This window comes from Doryrhamphus excisus, linkage group LG10 (genome assembly GCF_037039965.1).
Source record: "Doryrhamphus excisus strain RoL-2023G ecotype Guam linkage group LG10, RoL_Dexc_Guam_v1.1, whole genome shotgun sequence".
Lineage (NCBI taxonomy): Eukaryota > Metazoa > Chordata > Actinopteri > Syngnathiformes > Syngnathidae > Doryrhamphus > Doryrhamphus excisus.
The window spans coordinates 8,020,721-8,042,648 of record NC_136366.1 but is presented as its reverse complement, the minus strand read 5'-3'; the positions used below and the strand labels follow the sequence as shown (position 1 = coordinate 8,042,648).

Below are 21,928 nucleotides of genomic sequence, written 5' to 3'. Positions count from 1 at the left end.
TTTGCCGTGGAAATTGTCAGACATTTTAATAGAAATTAAAATGTTGCAGGAAAAGAGAAATGAAACATCCAAAAATACATTAAACTTCCAGCATTTTAGAAAACACCACGTGTCTTGATTTCAGTTTTGTCAGTAGCTGAATAAAAACACAATAAAAACTAACTTTAGGGCTACAATGTATAGTTTTAAAGATCTTTACCGGCTCCCGGTGGATACTATGAAAAAAAAAAGTGCTGATCATGACAAGCTTTGCTACATGTGAGCAAATAACCAAAAAGTATGAAATGTGTTAACATCTACAATGCAAGATAAGCTAACTTTCTCCAGTGAAGACAAAAAATAAACTGCTTTAATCCCCCCTCCCCCATCAAATAGAAAGTGACATCACAGTTCACTGATGGTCCAGACATAAAAAAAATGAGCAGCAGCCTCGGACAGCTCAAACTGCTCCCCCGGACAAGAACTATTATCAACAATTCAAGTGCAGTGAGGACTTATGATTGACATCCTTGTCAGTCAAACATCACCCTGCCCCCTTTCAGGAAATGCCCTTACACTCCCGAACGGCAGTCGAATAAGACTCGCCATTCAGTGGCGCTCACGCCGAAGTCAGAATCTGACCTGTGATACCTCGAAATGATGCATCGACCTGCTCGCAGCACTACTGCATAAGTGTGTACTTCACATATTTCAGTGTACTACTCCAGTTAGAATATCGTACACTTCAAGCAAGATGTTCGCAATACTTCAAAATGCACTGTGATTTCCTCATCATTGTCGTAGTTCAACAAATAGCATGTAGATCCATTTTGTTTCATCTGAAAGTAGTTTTTTGTATTTTGATAAAATTACAAACACACAATTTGGAAATATATGCTTTTTGTGAACAGCGACCACATGACAGAAGAAACGACATTAAGCATGTATCTCCAAATTTTGTAATTAAAAAAATAAATATAATCTTTGTATTTTGGATCAGAATGAAAAAAAACATCAAATTTGCAGATACATGCTTTTTGTTTGGACAGCAAATATGAGAAATTATCAAAAAGCATGTACTCATCTCCAAATGTGATAACAAATATGATGCTGACTTGTAATTTGGATGATGATAATAAAAATAAAATCTCAGAATTTTTTGTTGACAAAATAACACAGCAATAATCTCCACATTTTGTGATAAACGTTTAAAAAACAATTTTTTTTTTTTGCATTTTGGGTAAGAACTCAAACTTATATTTTTTGGGAGATGTGGAAGTTGGAAGATACAGTACATGCTTTGTTGGGCCATGACCACGTAAAAAAAAAAAAACAAGAAAAGAACAAATAATTTGAAATCTTGGGAGTTCAACTCTATTAAAAAGAACATTATGAAATGCATCAACATTTAATAAATACTGTGTCATTGGGCGTTGGCCATCTCCAACACTGGTGTCAAACCCGAGGCCCGTCGGCATGCCACTATCTGTCCGTGAAAGCCTGGAACTGCTTCTTCTCATATACGTGCAATGGATGGGATATTTAAATGGCAGCTGAGGGAGGTGGGGGGATGGTCACTCCTGGGCCCATGCAGCACCTTGTCGCACAAAGACACACACACACACACATGTCTCATCGGTCCCTCAGTTTCTCTTTACGGCCCTCCTGGACCGCCGTCTGGTGTTGGGCGACCCCGTCTTGTTGTTATTTCCCGGTAAAGCGGTAGCGCCCGGCTCCTCTTCTTCCTCTTCATTGGGGTCCTCAGTGGGCTCGCAGAGCTCCGTGCTACCACTGATGAAGTCCTGTGAGGTTGGTCCAGGTTCTTCTGCGTTGTCCTGGTGTTCTTCACTTTCAATGTTTGCTGCAAACCCTGCATCGCTGGAGGCGGAGTTCTCTCCTGGGCAGTCTGCGGTTTCTTCCGTTGTAGACCTGTGGTTGTTATCAGCGAGGGATCCATTGCTGTCACACTTTTCTTTATGTCTCTGAGGACAGACAGTACAAACATGTTTTATTTGTATCACAGTCCCTACCAGAGGGGAACAGATTGGCACAAACCCAGAGGCCAATTAAAGATCCTGGTCCACCTTGAACCAGGAAGTGGCCAGCGAACCCAGAACCCAGAGTCAAATATGCTGTGCATGCATAATTTAAAGCTTCTGTTTGGGTTCTATTAGCCGTAGAAACCCGACAAACCTACCTTGAGGTTCTCAAAGTGCTTCAAGGACTTGCAGTGCGAGTGCAACGCCGGGGAGTCAAAATGGTAGAACTCTTTGCAGATTTTGCAGATGAAACCGGCCACTGGCACGAAGAAGCTTGAACCTGCAGAAATCATTGCAGTACAATGTAAATATTGTTTCAAAATAAAGGTCACAAGTCTCCGCTACAGTGGGTGCCATAAAGCCGCAATGTTGTACTTCATACTTGAAGTATTTTACTGTGGCAGTAGATTCCAAATCCTACCATAAAGAGTGTCCGGATCATACTGCTCATCACTGGTCAGGTCCTTCAGCGTCACCTCTCTGTTGGAGCTCCAACCATCCTAAACCACAGGAAGCATGTTATCAGAAGTGAGCTTTCAGCTGGTATCATCAGCTCCAACCTGGTTCTCCAGTGAGTCTTCGTCATTCCAGCTCTGCATGTCCTCACTGTCCTTCTCGTCCTCTTCCTCAAACTGAAAGCCATCCAAATCCGTCGGTGTGGATGCCGTGTCAGAGGCCTCCTTTTCCTGAAGCTGGTGAACGGGGCATGTTAATCACAATGAAAAGGTTTTGCCCCCCCCCCCTTTTACGTGAGGAAAGCCCTCAAGATACCGTCTTTAATTCCTGCCGGTGTTCCTGGGACTGCAAGTGCGCCACAAATAGCTTTGAGGTCCTGAAGTGTTTCTTGCAGACGCTGCAGGATGAGACAGCTGCTCTATTTGCAAGCTGCACAGGGAAGAACAGGGAATGACACATTACCATAGTGGGTGTGGGTGTGGGTGCACTATACTATATCACTAAAACACATTCATCTGTTTAACTAAAGGTACATCACACTTCACGAGCCTATCCCAGCTGTCTTCGGGCAAGAGGCGGGGTACACCCTGGACTGGTCACCAGCCAATCACAGGGCACATATAGACAAACAACCATTCACACTCACATTCATACCTATGGACAATTTGGAGTGGCCAATTAACCTAGCATGTTTTTGGAATGTGGGAGGAAACCGGAGTACCCGGAGAAAACCCACACGTGCACGGGGAGAACACGCAAACTCCACACAGAGATGGCCGAGGGTGGAATTGAACTCTGGTCTCCAGGCTGCGATGTCTGCGCGTGCAGCCAGGACTTATATTGTAAATAAATAATATTACTATAATGCATATAGTCCCTAGTACTACCATTAGGGGGGCTTCTCCATCCTACACCCATGTTCATTCCGATTAATGAGGTTATGCTGTGTTGTTGTCTGACCTAAAACAACCAGCAGGGGGCACAAATTAAGCTCCATCGAGCTGATCACCTTTACACTTCTATTACCCAATATAGTACAAATAATAATAGACAATATGCCCATTTTAGGTATGGATAAGACTCCTGCTGGTGTGTGTTTCAATAAATGTCTTCCATACGTGTGAAGTTAGAGTTATGACTGATGATAATGACTATTATTATTATTATTATTATTATTATTATGTTATTATTGTTCCTCCCACATTCCAAAAACATGCTAGGTTAATTGGCGATTCCAAATTGTCCATAGGTATGAATGTGAGTGTGAATGGTTGTTTGTCTATATGTGCCCTGTGATTGGCTGGCGACCAGTCGCCCGAAGACAGCTGGGATAGGCTCCAGCACCCCCGCGACCCTCGTGAGGAAAAAGCGGTAGAAAATGAATGAATGTTATTATTGTGCCTGTTGTGAGATCAATCTAAAATAATGAAATCGGGCCGATGATGACACTACGCTATTTGTATGTTAGGTTATTTAGAATATTGTTATGCTTGGAAATGCTTCAATTAGGCCAATAATACATCAAATTTGCTAAAACATGTATTTTTGTTGACTAATAATAGGCCATGAAACGGTCGTTACTAACAGTTTTTGTTTGAACCGCAATGTAGCGAGGGACTGTATACATTGTAATAAATGTTTTATTTACATACTTGATGTTTTTTAAATTATATTATATTATTATTTCTCCATTTAGCTCAGAACTCGAAGCACTGGGACGCTCTGGATGGTAAATGTATGATAACCAAAGAAAGTTACTTTGTGCTCCTCTGTGTGTCGATGGTCAGCGACGCTGGTGGAGTAGTGAGAGCGACAGGTGACACACCAACGCTGCGTGTCTGCTTTCTTCTCACTTTGGCTTCAAGAAAAAAAAGTCAGTATCAGTAAAGATCGTCTCGTTCTCTTGTCCCGCTTGTTCAGAGGTTTAAAGACATACCTGTCTTTGCTGGTCCCCTGTAGGGACTCGTGCACTCGCGGCAGCAAGGTGACCAGGCAGGCGTTGCTCATGTGCTGAATCTCCATCATCCTCTGCTGGTGGGAAACGCTGTTCATGTGACTCCGGAAGTTCTTTTATTAAGACAAAGAGACAGTTAAAGAAAAAGAAGATGCTAAGTGAGTATGTGGGATTTGTCACGATTTGCCCTACTTCCTGACTGTGGCAGGTGATGGTGCAGAGGTAGCAGTAGAACTTGTTGGCGCCCTCTGCAACACTAGCCTCTGCGTCTTGTTTGTCCGTCGATGCCACGGGGTCATTTGTGTCATCAGCCTGCATTCTGGAGCAGCTGTACACCTACAAAACAATATTGCATATTAATAACATACATAAGATACTGTACATACATGTGGATAACCTCCAAAGTCAAACCAAATCTGTTCAGGTCACTTTGAGATGAGTTTTCAGCCATGAAAACGTCCACAAGGTGGCAGAAATGCATTTGAAACAAGCTCGGCATGGATCTTTTGCAGGTAAAAATACTCAGCAGCAAGGAGGAAGTGGAATAGCATGGAGGAGTGTAGCGTGCACAAGGCTACGCTTTGTAGGGAAATATGCACACGTGCGGTTTAGTACCAAATGTGATAGTTGTGGAAGGCCCTACCCACCTCAGCGGAATGGCTCTCTTCCAGACCCTCACCAGCATCAGTCGGGCCTCCTTCATCCAGTTGGGTGCAGTCTAGGACCACAAAGGTGCGCTTCAGGACCTCGCTCATTTTAGTCCAAAATATATGTATTTTTTTTGTTTTTTTTTTTTACCTTCGGGCTCTTTGCCTTCCGTGTTACCCTCTGATGAAAGAACGTCGCCTTCTGCACCGGTGCCGACATGCTGCTCTTGGGGCTCCTCTGACCTGAAAATCGGTAAACACACGCAATTCCATTACTTCAAGCAGACTTTGGGCATGAATTGTACAATACTGCGACAATAGAATGACCCACATCTCCGTCTCCATCTTCTGCCTCTTCCCCGCAGGTTCGTCAAGCTGTTCCTCTAAGTTCTGTGAGGAGCCTTCCACCAATCCCCCAGGACCATCTGTGAGTAATTGGCAAAAAAGACATTTCAAGTTGGGGCGTCATGAGATCTCGTGTGAAACATGACAAGATTTCTCATTTAGAAAAAAAAATGGTTGGAGTGAGACATCTTGTCAGTCATACAAGCTCTGTGGGCGATGGCAGGGCTCGGTTAAAGATAAGATAAGATAAGATAAGCCTTTATTCGTCCCTCAGTGGGGAAATTTGCATTGCACAGCAGCAAGAGTACAGAATCAGTTAAGCAGTACAAAATACACAATATAGAAAAATAAACAATATAAACAACCCAAGTAGGGCGGCACGGCGGTCTAGTGGTTAGCGCGCAGACCTCACAGCTAAAAGACCAGGGTTCATTCCACCTCTGTGTGGAGTTTGCATGTTCTCCCTGTGCATGCGTGGGTTTTCTCCGGGTACTCCGGTTTCCTCCCACATTCCAAAAACATGCTATGTTAATTGGCCACTCCAAATTGTCCATAGGTATGAATGTGAGTGTGAATGGTTGTTTGTCTATATGTGCCCTGTGATTGGCTGGCCACCAGTCCAGGGTGTACCCCGCCTCTTGCCCGAAGACAGCTGGGATAGGCTCCAGCACCCCGCGACCCTCGTGAGGATAAGCGGTAGAAAATGAATGAATGAACAGCCCAAGTATTAACAAAATCAACAGTTATATACAAATACAGTATGCAGATAATAAGAAACGAGATGAGAAATATAACCAGTCTATACACTGAGATCTTGCTAGTGAGTTAATATGAGGCATTATAGAAATACTTCACATAGAACATAATATATTGCATTTAGAGCCTTAATATTGCACGTGGAGGTTGATCAGATATTGCACAGAGAATGGAGTCTGGAGTAACTATACTGAATATAAAAAACTAAGTATTGCACAGATGTACATAGAGACTCGGTTCAATTAAAAAATGGGTTTGCCCAGTCACATTTTATCCGTTGTACTTTCTCAAGGACTTACCGTCTTGTCTCGTGAGCCAGGTACTAAAATCGACAAAAAAGGCCACAAGTTCCTTCCGACTTATTGTATTATATATTATACTATATATATTTACCCGTTTCTGTCTCATCAGCCTTGCTCGCTCCCGGAAGGTCATCCGTAACGTTGCCTGCCATCTCCTCGCTGTCCCTCTTCCTGTCCTGTTGTTGAGCAGCAGCCTCCTTCACACAGACACATACACAAAAAATGCTGACACATACGAATACCAGTGCATGCAGCTATACTGTATGACGCTTGACCATTTTGGTTGTTACCGTGCTGGTGGCGGTCGAAGAAGGGGTGCATGCTGTGCTGGTAGAAGCTGTGTTACTGTAGTAGCGAGGGTGCGGGTGGAAGGGCCGGGCAGCAGCCGCAGGGAAACCCATAAGAGGGGACTTGATGGCCATCCCCATCGGAACCGGCCCCAGTAGGGACGATCTGTTTGACGCTGTGAAGAACTGACGGAACTGCTGTCCAACCATCCCGAAGCCCCGCATGTTACCTAAAGAAAGAGACAGACACAAGTTAATCAACTATAGATGTCATGTACTGTATAAACAGGCACGATTGTTTTACTCTGCATCTGTTGCATCAGTAAGGCTCCCTGCAGCATGGGATTGGGGCTGATGAGGGTGGTCTGGGTTGCCTGGCACAGGTTGACCATCCTGGGAGGGGCGGCTGTCTGGGGAGGCACAGGGATGCCTCTGGAAACAACACAAGAGTTACTCGAGTTTGAGCAACTTTACAGTTGACCTTGTTGAATTATACTTGCGTGAAATATTTTGGCGTATCTATGAAGCAATACTACATGTACATTGAAAGAAAAAAAACTATTAACATTAAGATATTTTATCTTAGGTATCTTTATGTTTCCATTTTTGGCAATACTTAATCTCAAATCATTATTTACAACTTTTCTGGAATATTTTGACTTAATTATTCATTGAAACATATTTTTTCATATTTCTTGTCATAGCATTTCAGCTTCATTTCAGTTTCATTTTGGCTATTTTAAGTAATATTTCAGCATAGTTCTCCTGATTGTGAAATGAAACTACAACCTACAAATGTGACAGTACCATGAACATTTCTCATGAATAAAATAACCTAAGTATATAACAAAAACTGAAATATTATAGCAGATTTTATTGATACTTATTCTCAAATAATTATTTACGTTTCTGGAATATTTTGACTTAATTATTATTTGAAACATATATTTTGATATTTCTTCTCACAACATTTCAGCTTCATTTTGTATGAAATAACTATGATATTTTGGCAATTTTAAGTAATATTTCAGCATAGTTCTCCTGATTGTGAAATGAAACTACAACCTACAAATGTGACAGTACCATGAACATTTCTCATGAATAAAATAACCTAAGTATATAATACAAATTGAAATATTATAGCAGATCTCATTGATAACACAGTAGGGGAAAATCAAGTTAATGCGGAGCTAAGCCTCAGCAAAGCCTCGGCCTCGCGTTGGAACGCTCACCGCTGTGTCTGGTGGTGGTGATGGCCGACAAGATGAGCTGAGGCCGGCTGTGTTGGAGGAGGCGGCGGTGGCGGTGGAGGTGGCGGTGGCGGAGGAGGTTGCTGGTGCTGGAAAAGTTGCTGTAGCTGCCGCAAGTGTTGGTGGAACTGCTGTTGTTGCTGCTGCTGCTGGTGGTGGTGGATGTGTGGGTTGAACATTACGAGGTTGAAGGCCCCCCCCCGTCTTTCATCCAACAGGTTGCGACTGACGGACGGCGCAGGCACCTGGAAGGGTGAGAAGCTAATGCTAATGCTAACTTTCAATGACCGCTTTGGGACACAACAGGTCGCAATGACAGATAGCTAGCGTTAGCTTGCGAGCTAACACAAAGCGCTAAGTTAGGATTTGCGTTTATTTGTTACATTAGCCCACTGAACGGATTGTTTATTCCGAGAAAGAGTACACCACCACCCCAAAACTAAAAGGAAATAACAACAGGCGGCGAAACAAATGAGAAAACCACCGCCATGACACAGATAAACAAAGCTACATTAGCCACCTATCAATGGACAAACCGAGTCTCTTAGCTTCGCAGCTCCGCGCGTATACAAAAGACCTTTTCCAGACGTTATTATTGCCACTTACTTCACAGATGTGCAGGGAAGGCGATGATTATTGTTTATTATCCTTCCAAAATCATACAAATCAACGATTTTCCTTCAGCTACGGTTGCAACTTGCACAGAAAGCCAAACTCGCTTCTTGCCCTGAGGGGATTTTTGTCGGCCTCTAGTGGTCGAAAGTAGAACTGAAATTGCAGCCATTATAAACCAATCTTCATTTTTCAAGACGTTTTGAGTTAATTTAATTCCACTGATACTAAATGTGTATAGCTATAAAGAGGATAAAAATAATTAGCATTTGAGCACATTAGATATGTTAGATATGCTTTTAAAATGTTCCTGTCCATGGTTCTTCGTGGATTCAGCACCATGGACAGATCTGTACTGCACTCGTTGCTTAATCGGGGGTTGCTGCATTTTATTGAAATCCGATTAGTCACATTAATGTCCAAAATAAATATTCTTTATATGCGTTTAAAGGATTTGAAAGCGGAGCATATGTCGTTGCTAACGATTCGTCACATTTTTAGTAGAGCGGTGAGGCCACCATGCGGTGAAAACGTAGAACTGCACGGAGTTTTCCTGCATGGGGGAGATCATCCTCATCTTCCTCATCCCTCCGCCCCCTGCGGTGCTCGGCGGTGGAGACGAGCTGAGGTGATCCAAGCACACCGAGGGAGACTCGACCGTTCCCCGATTGAGTAAACAAACAGGACATTTCCACACCCCGACGAGGACCCGTCTGTCTTGACCCGCCAAGATGGGGAACCGGGGCATGGAGGATCTGATCCCCCTGGTGAACCGCATGCAGGATGCATTCGCCGCCATCGGCCAGAACGCCAACCTGGACCTGCCCCAGATCGCGGTGGTGGGCGGCCAGAGTGCGGGGAAGAGCTCGGTGCTGGAGAACTTCGTGGGGAAGTAAGTGGATTTAAAATCATCATGCATGGATTTTGTACCATTTAACACACCCTCCGTAGTCCCCCATCCCCCTCTTCCTCTTCCTCTTCCTCTTCCTACTCTACCTCCTCCTCTTTTCATTTATATCAATGCAACATCCTTTGATTGGCTAAATGCACAAAATAATAATATTGTTATTGTCTGCAGGAAATGACGTGTAGTGTATATGTTGTATATCTTGTGTCTATATGTGCTGGGCCAATAAGACTCATTACAAGCTTCCCCTAAATGTAGATATTGGTACTATTTTGCAGCGCATAAACCTTTTTAATCCTACCTAATCACAGCTATTCTATTTCCTGTGTATTGACAAACAAAAAAACCAATGCAAAACCATCGGGAAATTGCAATCTTGGTGTGTTATGCTGACCTTGTAGCAAGAGAAAGGAAGTGACACAGCGAGAGAGTGTCCACCTGAGCTTTGGGTGAGCCCTTCCGGCTCAGCCCCTCCATCTGGCCTGCACCAGCGCTTATGGGTTGGAGCTTAACCAGCAGGCAACAACAACACAGCATCTTTGGTGACGGACATGTATACGTGCGGTGTACGTGTCAATGTGCACCAATGCATGGATTTCTGCTTCTAAGCAGTTAGCATCATCCTATCATGCGGCAGCACACCCTTCAACATTGAGAAAATCCTCATTCAACGGCTATAAATCCACCCCCCTGCAGCAGATTAGTTCATATTCTAATTGATTTATAGCAGGGTTTAAGATATAATTAGGCACAATTGTTGCCTCTGATCTGTGCACTTGCTTGGCAGTACGTGCGCCACAAGTGCTAATCCCCATTTTAGCAGGTAGACAAGGTGAGCAAACCCTCATTAGTTTTCAGGTTGATGCTACCTTTAATGTGTAAGGGTTGGTAGGTCACTTCCAGTGTAGCAACATAATTTCTATCATTTGTATGCGGTGGTGCAGTTAGGCCTAGATGTATATGGTATGGTATTTCAATTGCAATTGACTGACTGGGTGACTCCCTACTGTCCACGTCGTTGTGCATTGTTGTCACGGCAACAGCTTCTGCCTAATTGCCGCCTCACCCAAGGGAGCAGGTGAAGGAGGATGAATGTGAAACGTGATGCCATGGTACAAGTACATTACCGGCCTCAGCTACGCATACGAGGCAACGCTTTTGCTATGCGGTGATGTTGTGCACCAACGTGTGTGTGTGTGTGTGCTCCAGTGCGGCTGGATTGACATCCACCCCCAATCCACCCCCGCCCCCCGTGTGTGTGGCCTGTTGTGGTGCATTGGTGTTATCAGCTTCGACAGCATTGGACTGGACATTATGGCCGTTTGCCTCCCTAACAGATCGTCATTGTATTGTGCCGGATCAGGGCAGTGTCCTCTGGCTCTGTTCCTGCAAGGATTTGCTGTCCATGCTGCACCTTCCATTCAGCACAATCGATGCGGAACACGCAGGAGACTCACACCATGCGCATAATGGCAGAGAGACGTCTATGTTACATTACTTTACGACAAATCAATATCTAATAAGATCCTTCATAGAAAATTCTTCCATTACAAAATATATAGTATATTTATAGTTTTAAGTAGTTCCTTGTTTGATTGATTGTTGAAGCGATTACCGGCAAAATGAAGTGGTGGAGTGATAAGTTCTGATACTTTGTTGTCAAAGTCTGCTCCCCTGTCATTGGGCTCGGATATACAGTATCATCACATTCATTCATTCATTCATTCATTCATTCATTTTCTACCGCTTTTTCCTCACGAGGGTCGCGGGGGTTGCTGGAGCCTATCCCAGCTGTCTTCGGGCGATCACAGGGCACATATAGACAAACAACCATTCACACTCACATTCATACCTATGGACAATTTGGAGTGGCCAATTAACCTAGCATGTTTTTGGAATGTGGGAGGAAACCGGAGTACCCGGAGAAAACCCACGCCTGCACGGGGAGAACATGCAAACTCCACACAGAGGCACACAGTCCAAGGGTGGAATCGAACCCTGGTTTCCTAGCTGTGAGGTCTGCACGCTAACCACTTGACAGCCGTGCCGCCACATTCATTCATTCAGTAGAAAATATCTGCTGATATTTGTATTTGTCAACCCAAACAAAAAAAACATGCTTTTTCTTTCTATGGAAAGGCGGCAGTGACAAGCACCTTCTCAGCACTTCAAGATGGCGTGCCTTCTGTATGATATTTCTCTGTATTTTATTGTCTGATTAGCAAGAATTATAATGTTGCATGAAAAACATTACAGAGCTTTTAGAAAGTCATATAGTGTAGTAAATATTTCTGCAATCTTACATTATTGGTGACATGCTGAGAAGCAGAAAGCAGTGAACTCATTGAGTACACTCGGACATTAGGCTTGCACACTAAACTGAGAGGAGACTTTCTACCCTGGATTTGTTAAGAAAATGTGCAAATTCAGTCAATTCAATTTTTACTAAAGAGGGCATCATTATTTGTTATCATGTCAGAGGTCATGAAAAACCAGAACCTCCAAGAACAGACTGTTTGATCTCCTCTTCTCTCCAGCAACTGAGTGAGATGTTTGTGTTTTCTCATAGTTGGAGCTCTGAAACAGGCTCTCGGTTTGCATAATAAGGGACTTTAAAGTTTGCTCGATGGAGCACAGTGAAGGACTTGGGCTGCCATGACTGTTCCCACCCCCACAGAGACATTACATCTACAGTATGAGACGTTGCCTGAGCTTTCACATATTACGTAACGTAGCAAGTGACGGCCCCGAGCGTTGCGATGAATTATAACAGCTTCATGCTTGTGATAGACCAGGACGGTGCAAGGCAAAAAAGAGTGACATAATAACCATATGAAAGGAATATACTACACAGTATTATTATCATCATTATTACCAGTACGCTCCAGTGACAATGTTTTTAGATTCACAAGGTTATTTGAACGTGTCATAAATGTGATGTAAATAATATTAAACCTTGAGAAAGTGTATATACGGGTGAGAAGCAGAGGAGGAGAGCATTCATTCGGCTGCAGAGGATTAAGTCTAATCCCTCTTTCTACCTTCCTGCATTGGCTCAGCTTTAATCTGCACATCCACCACCAAGCAACCTGCCTTTTCATTGGCTGCATGGACAGGAGTTCAGTTCACACGCTTTGCATGATGTGCAAGTCACAGACAGGCCAGTTTGTGTAGTTTAAGAATGTTTTGAGGGGGGCAGGATGAGGAAGAAGACCTGCAGTTAAGACCATCTGTGCTCTAGAAAGGCATCCTGCTCGTAAAAATGCATTCAAAGCGTTTTCTAAATGGCTCCATCATGCATTAAAAAACGCACACACACCTGCACAATCCAATAACTGAAGCGGTGCAAGAAACCAACTCCAGTGGGTCGGTCTACGCACATCAGGGTGTGCTAAAGATGCACGTAGGTTGAATTGTCATGTTAGCTGGCAGAGGCAGATTCACGCTCGTCATGTTGCATAATAAATGAAAAGCCTGCAGGAGCACTATGCTGTTCATGAGAGGACATCAAAAGACACCGGTGGAAAACAATGAACTCTACCACGAGATACGTACCAGTATGGCGAATGTGCTCATTGTGTCTTGTTGTGTTTTTGCAGGGATTTCCTTCCACGTGGGTCTGGCATCGTGACCCGTCGTCCTTTGGTCCTGCAGCTGATGAACTGTCCCACAGGTGAAAACCAAACATTTGTTCTCCACAGTAGGATGGACTGGGATTTATAGGTCACATGGTTTGTCTGGTATCAGGCCAGGTATCATGCCCCTAAGTGTCAGTATCAGCCCGAGACCGAAGGTCGATACTAGCACGCGGGGGCATGATACTGGGCCTGATACCAGACAAACCATGTGATGATCTTGTTATCACATACTATTTAATCATGAGTGGGCGGCACGGCGGTCTAGTGGTTAGCGCGCAGACCTCACAGCTAGGAGACCAGGGTTCAATTCCACCCTCAGCCATCTCTGTGTGGAGTTTGCATGTTCTTTCCGTGCATGCGTGGGTTTTTCTCCGGTTTCCTCCCCCATTCCAAAAACATGCTAGGTTAATTAGCGACTCCAAATTGTCCATAGGTATGAATGTGAGTGTGAATGGTTGTTTGTCTATATGTGTGCCCTGTGATTGGCTGGCCACCAGTCCAGCGTGTACCCCGCCTCTCACCCGAAGACAGCTGGGATAGGCTCCAGCACCCCCGCGACCCTCGTGAGGAAAAGCGGTAGAAAATGAATGAATGAATGAATTTAATCATGAGCTTATTATCACGTACTATTTAATCAAAAGACCATTTTGTTTTCCAGAAAATGTTCAGTTTATTACATGTATTATATCTAAACAATTGCAAAAATATTTCAACAATAATATTTTATCAATAGTCTTATCTTATCAATGTCTGACAATTAAAGTTCTATTAATCAAGTTTGGGTTTTTTGGTGACTGGAGAAGCACTAGGCACTAAGCACTCGTGTGCTGTTCTCTGATTGGTTGTTTCACGGGCACGATACCAGAGCAGCGCGCTCTGAGTGGACAGCTACGGGCGCTGATACTGGACATGGTTAAACTCTATATTTTATCAGTATCACAGCCCTGGGCTTTGACACAGTATCATTTCGGCCTTTTCCCGTATCATTCATGGGCGGTTTCTAGGGTACAGGGCCAATTAATACTGTAGTATGTGATAATTGTGGGGGATCACATCCTTTAATGAAGTACTCCTGCAGAGTAAGATGCCGAAATATAAGCATGACAACAAGCAGGAGTGCAGAAAACTGGGATAGCTGGGATAGGCTCCAGCACCCCCGCAACCCTGGTGCAGGAGTGAATGAAAACACTGAAATGAATGAAAACGTGGCCAGTTGTGGAGCATCAAACATCACTGATTGACATAGAGCTGACTCTAAGTGTAATTATATAACATTTATGTCTGTTTGCTTTTCAGAGTATGCTGAGTTCCTCCACTGTAAGGGCAAAAAGTTCACAGATTTCGATGAGGTCCGACAGGAGATTGAGGCGGAGACCGACCGCATGACGGGTGCCAACAAGGGCATCTCCCCCGTCCCCATCAACCTGCGCGTGTACTCCCCGAACGGTGAGGCCCGATCTATGTCAGGCCCGAGTCCAGTCATGCACACCAGTATCATCCAAAACATTCCCCCTCTCTCCCAGTGCTCAACCTGACACTGGTGGACCTTCCGGGCATGACCAAGGTGCCCGTGGGTGACCAGCCGGCCGATATCGAGGCTCAGATTCGAGACATGCTGCTGCAGTTCGTCACCAAGGACAACTGCCTGATGCTCGCTGTTTCACCGGCGAACTCAGATCTGGCCAACTCGGATGCTTTAAAGATCGCCAAAGAAGTTGACCCTCAGGGTGGGTGCTTGCATAATCTGCATCATGTTATTTGTTAGCTGTACAGCTCGGAGACCCGGGTTTGATTCCCTGCTCGTCCATCTCCCTGTGCATGTGTTGCTTTTCTCCGGGTACTCATTCCTAAAACATGCTAGGTTAATTGGTGACTCCAAATTGTCTATAGGTATGAATGTGAGTGGGAATTGTTGTTTGTCTATATGTGCTGTGATAGGCTCCAGCACCCCCCGCTACCCTCGTGAAAATAAGCGGTAGAAAATTAATGATTAGAATATAAAATGAAATAAAATGTATTATTAAGTTTATTATCAACCTGTATATAAAAGCAGTATATTTGATTTTTTAATGTAATTTTAACATGCAAATGGTGAGCCAGTTATTGGATGTAATGAAGTTTTAGTTATGAGTATGTGTATGTTTGCGTGCAGGTATGAGGACCATTGGTGTCATTACCAAACTGGACCTTATGGACGAGGGGACGGACGCCAAGGACATCCTTGAGAATAAACTGCTTCCGCTCCGAAGAGGTAAACGCACACATGGGGTCAATAGCTCCCCCACCATCGCCTCCTCCCTTGATGGCACAATGTTTCCCCCTTGTGGTGGCTCGGCAGTCAAACTTTCCAGCGTCTGAAAATAGACTAAACAAGGGGGAAAGAAAGGATGGTCATAAAAATGCTGCTTTGGGATTGAAGCTAATATTTTCCATTTTAATGTCAAGCCCCCCCTATCTGTCTGCTGCGCATGTTTACAAACCCCTTGGCTGCATTGGTGTAGGAAAGCGGACTTTTAACAAAGACATGCGTGATGAAAATCAAGCGGAGGCGAAACGGGATCTGCTTGACCTCGACTCACCTGCTCGTCTCTCTCTGGTTTTCTCTTTGGCAAGCATACAAAGACAGTCATATGTTTCTTTCCTTTCTTTTTCCCATCCATATAAATCACCCTTCATCCATCATTTGCATTCTTTAATCGCATGTTAAAAAATGGCTGTGCTCAACATTTTTTGAAAAGCTGTGGTGTCTCGGAATAGTGTGGAAAAAAAAAAAAAAATAACAGCATCTGGCTTTCACATTAGCTGCCGCAAATCTCTCTGCAAAGACTATATGGGAAGGTTTCCAAAAAACCACAGTGGTTTGCTGCATGGTGGAGAGTAAAAAGCTGATATTTGATATTAATCTTCATCAATAGTGGCACTTATTGTACTCTACTAAGTTTGGGCCACTGAAAACCACAATGGAACTCTTTCCCAACGATTCCAGGTTACATCGGTGTGGTCAACCGGAGCCAAAAGGACATCGATGGAAGGAAAGACATCACTGCCGCCATGGCCGCAGAGAGGAAGTTCTTTCTCTCCCACCCTGCCTACAGGCACCTGGCCGAACGTATGGGCACGGTTTACCTGCAGAAAATCCTCAATCAGGTGCGTGAAGAAGCAGGGACGTCTCTACGGCAGTACAGTAACCATGACCTTCTGAACTGTGCAGCAACTCACCAACCACATCCGGGACACGCTGCCGGCTCTGAGGGCCAAGTTGCAGAGTCAGCTCCTCTCCATTGAGAAGGAAGTGGAGGAGTACAAGAACTACAGACCCGATGACCCGTCTCGCAAGACCAAAGCTCTGCTCCAGTGAGTTGGAGGTTGAACAAATCAGTCTGGCAACTGACATCCTTGAAAGAAGTAAACATAAACACAAAGTCTAACTCATTCATTCATTGGCGGGGGGTGCTTGAGAGAGGCGGGGTACACCCTGGACTGGTGGCCAGCCAATCACAGGGCACATATAGACAAACAACCATTCACACTCACATTCATACCTATGGACAATTTGGAGTCGCCAATTAACCTAGCATGTTTTTGGAATGTGGGAGGAAACCGGACGCATGCACGAGGAGAACAAGCAAACCGAGGGTGGAATTGAACCCTGGTCTTCTAGCTGTGAGGTCTGTGCGCTAACCACTAGACCACCGTGCAGCCCCAAAGTCTAATTCAATGATCAGATGTGATACACGGAGGATGACGTATTGTGCTGGGACAGGAACAGGAGAGATGTTATTATTCAAATGTAATAATCATTCGGAGTGCATGAGAAAGTGGAAAGGATATGTAGCTCTCTTTGACCACGTGGTTATTCATTAAAGCGGACCTATGATGCTTTTTTCCACTTTTCTGACCTACAAGTAGTTAGAATGTAGCATTCTGGTGTTGAATGATGCCAAAGTGAGCCTTAAAGAAGTTTTGCTGAAAACGCTCGTTTTCAAAGGCGCGGTAAAACAGTTCATTGAATATGATCAAGTTTGTGTGTTTGAGTGCAGGATGGTGCAGCAGTTCTCCGTGGACTTTGAGAAGTGCATTGAGGGCTCCGGGGATCAAATCGACACAGCCGAGCTGTCCGGTGGTGCCAAGATCAACCGCATCTTCCACGAGCGCTTCCCCTTCGAGCTGGTCAAGGTTTGCTGGGATTGTTTTTGTGGATTTTTACATGAAGCGGAAACTGGACCTAAAGCTTGCCCTCGTCTCTTTTTTACTCAGATGGAGTTCAACGAGAAGGAGCTCCGCAAGGAGATCAGCTACGCCATCAAGAACATTCACGGCATCAGGCACGTTCTGTCCTTCGATTCACCTCTACATCACCGCCACCTCCACCCCCACTCATCATCCTGTACTAACTCCATTAGCTCAGTCACCTCTGCTGCATCTATCAAAGCTAAACGCTAAGGACACCCTGAGTGCAATGGCATTTTTATATCGATATTAATAATTAGCATTCAGTCAGGCATCAAGCACTTATCCATGCTAACAGTACATATTCCATCTTTAGTCCACCAAATTCATTTTAAGTTTCGTCGTTCAAACGAATCAGATAAAAAAATAAACAAAAATCTTCAGGCCATGACAAAGAAGACCATTTTTGAAGGTTCGGTTAGGTAAACAATCGGCCATGACAGTTGAAAAGGATCTTGTTCGGGTCCAATATTTGGGATCCGTTACAATAATAATGCAAAAAATAAACACATGCATAAAAGACAATCTCACAGAGTCTCCGTGAGCTGTACTGCTTTGGTTCTAATTTACACAAAAATAATAATAATTACATTTGAAATCCACAGTCCACTTCAGGTTGTGATTGGTCACACTCCCAAGGGCTCCCGAGGACTTCCGAACAGCTGCCGAAACCCACTTCTTAATTTTGCCACTACAGCTCTAAACGGCGAGTCATCTGCATATCTGGGCATGCCCAAATAAGGAAGCCTGGGTTGCATTGATGTCTCTGTTAAACGGACCATGCAGAGAACATCAAAAACTTATTTTAGGGAAAGGCGCAAACTGCATAATCTGACGCTTTGGCATCGTTTATCACGAGAGTACAACATTGTAACAACATTTCTAGGTCAGAAAAGTGGAAAAAACTAAATAGGTCCACTTTAACAATTAAATCATTGCTCTGTATTCAATATAAAATATGTGCCAAAAGTTTGGAGACACCAAAGTGTGTCCAAACGTGTCCTGTGTGTTACGCAGAGGTGACCGATGCTAGCAGTGTGACTCGTGGCTACATTTACGTGGTGAACCCCCTGTCCTTTTGTCTTGTGTGTGTAGCCGTGTGTGTCCGTGTGTGTGTGTGTGTGTTTGTGCGTATGAACTTTCTCCATTAACAGTAATCACATTTTATCTTTAGTACATGGGAAGCGTGCAGTGAGTCCTCCCTTGTTCTTTATGCCTGTTTGTCTTCTTTGGGGGTGGGGCAGATATAATTTCTCACAATTAACACTTTTCTCTCTCGCCCAACCTTCCTTATCCTCCCTCTTTCTTTCGCTGCGGTGTCGTCCTCCTGCTCGCTTGTCTGACCGTGGCTGGTTCTGATGAGCAGAACTGGCCTCTTCACCCCGGACATGGCCTTTGAGACCATAGTGAAAAGGCAGATCGGGAAGATTAAAGAGCCTTGCACCAAATGTGTGGATATGGTCATGTCTGAGCTAGTCAATACGGTTAGGCAGTGTACCAAAAAGGTAAAACAAGAACGAGTCAACGGTGGATAGCACTTTGGTATTGTGTGTTCTCAAACCTTCGTACGCAAAGTGTCCCGCCGCTGCTCCCTTACTCCTGTGCCGCCCGCTCCAGCCTCGGGTTGTATTTGGACGGTGAGGGGGGGCTGGGGTGGGCTGCCCCTCACCTGCCTTGACTTCTCCGCTCGGGTTTGCCTGGATGGGTTGTCCCGTGGTAGAGAGTCAGCTGATGAGAAGGAAAGTCGTGTGGAGGCTGAGTTGTTATGTAAATATGGCTGCCATGGAAAGTATTGCTAGAGTGGACAGTGGAACCCTGATGCTGGAAGGCACCCCGGGTGGTAAAATTCATGCATCAGTGACGGAAAAACCTGATGATAACCGTAGATCAGGAGTGGAGCTTGGCAGCTGCTAAAGCAACAATAATGAAAATTAAACATCTGATAAAGAAAAATGGCATAGCGACATAGCAGGGGGGGCATCTCTGTCCTGGCTGCTCAGCGTAGTATGATGAGTGGACATCTTATTAGGGTTAAAGTAACAAATATATACAGTCAGCATATTTCATAATACGCACTGCAACGTCTGCTATGTTTAGTCCAAAGCATTATCACCTTATATAACATTATCACCTTCACGTTGTACGTATAATAGTCACAGTTTGACCCTGGAACTGACTATGTCCATTATTTCCTATTGAGAACATTGTATTTTAAATGCAAAAACTGTTCAACTTCAGAGATTTCACTGTAGTTTTGTTTTATTTTTATGGTTACTTTTTTTAAGGTGTAAAGTAAAGAACGCTGTGCCCTAATCCCATACTGTGTACGCTATATGGACAAATATATTGGGATGCATTAATTCATCTTTTAATTTATCGTACAATGAATACATGAATGGATTATGTATGCCTCAGTGCGTAAAACAATGTGTGGCAAGGCATAGTTGGACAATTTTAGTATGGAAGAACACAAGCGCTTACTTCCTGTAGTTAGGTGTCCCATTGCTTTTGTCCACATAGACAATCAAGACGCTGGTTTAGTTTCATTTTGCCTACACAAGGTGCGGTCTCCATTTCTCTTAAATATGAAACAAGATTCTACTCATTTGTAGCTTATTTAATTTTTACATCGCTTTTTACAATGTTTCCCAAGCTAAGGTAACATTTCCTAGTCTGGAGTTTGGGCATAGCGTTTTACTGGAAGGAAGTGAACTGGCAGCCATATTGGATGACCTCAGCGTCCAGACGTGTGTGTGTGTGTGTGTGACCGCAGCCTTGCACCTGCACCTGCAGCCTAAAAGAAACGCCATGTTCGTGTTTTTGTAGTGAATTTTTTCATTTCTGTGGCCAAATCCAGTCCAAGAGCAACCTGGACACCTCTACTGGGGATGCTCCATGTTATTCTTGGCTGTATGGAAAAAGGGAGTGATGGCTACCAAAGGAGGCTTGCACGACTGCGGTCTCGCTTTTCTCCCGTCGTAAAGGATAGAGCGGCATTCCAGCGTTCCAGAATGGCTTTAGGAGCAAAAAATCTGAACGTCTCACTTGCATTTTCTTCCTCCTTGTGCTGTTCTATCTCCCCTAAATCCCGCTTCCTTGTCTTTTTCCATCACTTCCATCACTTCTTTACTCTCTTTCCTCCTTCCTCGTTTTGGTTTTATTTCACCTGTGTCTCTTCCGTGCCGCCTGCCTATCCCTATACAGGACGGGTCTGTTCACCCCCGACCTGGCCTTTGAGGCTATAGTGAAAAAGCAGATCCAAAAACTGAAGGAGCCCACACTGAAGTGTGTAGATATGGTTACGAGCGAGCTCACCTTCACCATACAAAGGTGTAGTCAAAAGGTAAAACAATCAGAAATGGGATTATGGGATTATTATTTCTGTAAAGTGCGCACGTAGGGGGAGAACGATGGCTGGGCTTTTATTGACCTGTAGGCACATAAAAAAAAAAAAAAGTTTCACTTTGTATGACTGCAAGCATTAGAATGTGATGGCCCCTTTAAGAGTGAATGATACCTAATAACAATAGTAATAATAACTGAAAACAAGTCAGAATAAGCCGTTTACCTGCTAAAACTATTTGCGCTAGAACTGAAACACATCATAAAAAGCACATTTTTTAGTATAAATTAAAAAAAAATGGGCAAAAAAATATTTCTTAATGTAAATGTCCATGTGCAGGTAGGATAGCAGGCTAGCTAGGCTATTCATTGTTCATTATTCATTATCCTGCTAATAGCAATGCTAACACATAAAGAAGCAAAGGCTTTTTGCTTCTGATACTAATACTAAAAAATAAATAAAAATAAAAAGCTGTAGTTTTATGGAAATACTCTTGGTACGTGGTGGTTTAGATTTAGTGCTACAGGAAGTGTCCAAAACAGAAACAGGAAGTTGCCAGCACACCATTGAATGTATCATTAGCATGCTAATAGCTTGGTTTGTATCTTATTTTGTATTATTTCTGGTAAAAAAATAGATACCCAATTTCCTTCGGTTTTGTGTACATGCTAGATATTTATCCAGTCAAACTGCGGCACCACAGGAAGTGTCCACACCAGAAACAGGAAGTTGCACTCTCGCCAGCTGAAATCGGTCTCTCCTTACTCACAACTTTACCACTGTGACCTTTTAATACGCGCTTTTGTTTATTTTATTTTCCTTTCAGCGCAATTTTTGAATCGATAAACAACTTTATTTCAACGTAGTCTGCATGTTAGGCTTCATATCTGACCTCACCCTGTCAACAAATCCTCCATTTGCCTCACCTTGTCTTTGTCTGTATGATTTATTAACTTGACCTTAACTTAACTGACCCATCGACTAATTGAAGCCCTTCCATTATCTTTTTTTTTAAATTCCTGTCTGCTTTAACTTGTCTTTTGTCCTCCCCGAGAGAATGACCTCCTTTGGATTTCTCCTCCCCGTCACGCTGTTATGTTGATTTTCACTTCCAGAGAATACTGTGTTTTAAAGATAAGACTGTATTGTGATATACAGTGCTTGGGAAAATCCACAAAGGGGT

At 43.8% G+C, this 21,928-nt stretch overlaps 2 protein-coding genes across 11 annotated transcripts in view; one reads left to right on the top strand and one right to left on the bottom strand.

Annotated features, from left to right (window-relative positions):
* Positions 1-11: 11 nt before the first annotated feature.
* On the bottom strand, positions 12-8,775 carry ciz1a (cdkn1a interacting zinc finger protein 1a). The gene is made up of 16 exons (XM_058065067.2): positions 8,622-8,775; positions 7,998-8,260; positions 7,070-7,197; positions 6,769-6,995; positions 6,570-6,675; positions 5,407-5,500; positions 5,227-5,318; positions 5,076-5,146; positions 4,621-4,764; positions 4,411-4,541; positions 4,233-4,332; positions 2,790-2,903; positions 2,579-2,710; positions 2,440-2,518; positions 2,177-2,298; positions 12-1,961 (listed from the first exon to the last, which is right to left on the bottom strand). The coding sequence occupies exons 2-16, from the start codon at positions 8,192-8,194 to the stop codon at positions 1,623-1,625; spliced, it is 2,076 nt and encodes a 691-aa protein (XP_057921050.2). The 5' UTR covers positions 8,195-8,260; positions 8,622-8,775; the 3' UTR covers positions 12-1,622.
* A 370-nt stretch (positions 8,776-9,145) lies between these two features.
* The window catches only part of dnm1a (dynamin 1a), a 38,003-nt gene continuing 25,220 nt past the window's right edge, over positions 9,146-21,928 (top strand). For 3 of the 10 annotated variants that reach the window (XM_078793975.1, XM_078793968.1, XM_078793970.1), the window contains exons 1-10: positions 9,148-9,519; positions 13,134-13,207; positions 14,469-14,618; positions 14,696-14,899; positions 15,325-15,423; positions 16,159-16,319; positions 16,384-16,526; positions 17,213-17,348; positions 17,430-17,497; positions 18,769-18,907. In XM_078793975.1, the coding sequence (XP_078650101.1) occupies positions 9,359-9,519; positions 13,134-13,207; positions 14,469-14,618; positions 14,696-14,899; positions 15,325-15,423; positions 16,159-16,319; positions 16,384-16,526; positions 17,213-17,348; positions 17,430-17,497; positions 18,769-18,907 (1,335 nt within the window). In that variant the 5' untranslated portion in view covers positions 9,148-9,358. Of the gene's footprint in view, positions 9,520-13,133; positions 13,208-14,468; positions 14,619-14,695; positions 14,900-15,324; positions 15,424-16,158; positions 16,320-16,383; positions 16,527-17,212; positions 17,349-17,429; positions 17,498-18,768; positions 18,908-20,606; positions 20,746-21,928 lie in introns of all 10 variants that reach the window. The other 7 variants (XM_078793971.1, XM_078793973.1, XM_078793978.1 and 4 more) reach the window with 4 other exon arrangements.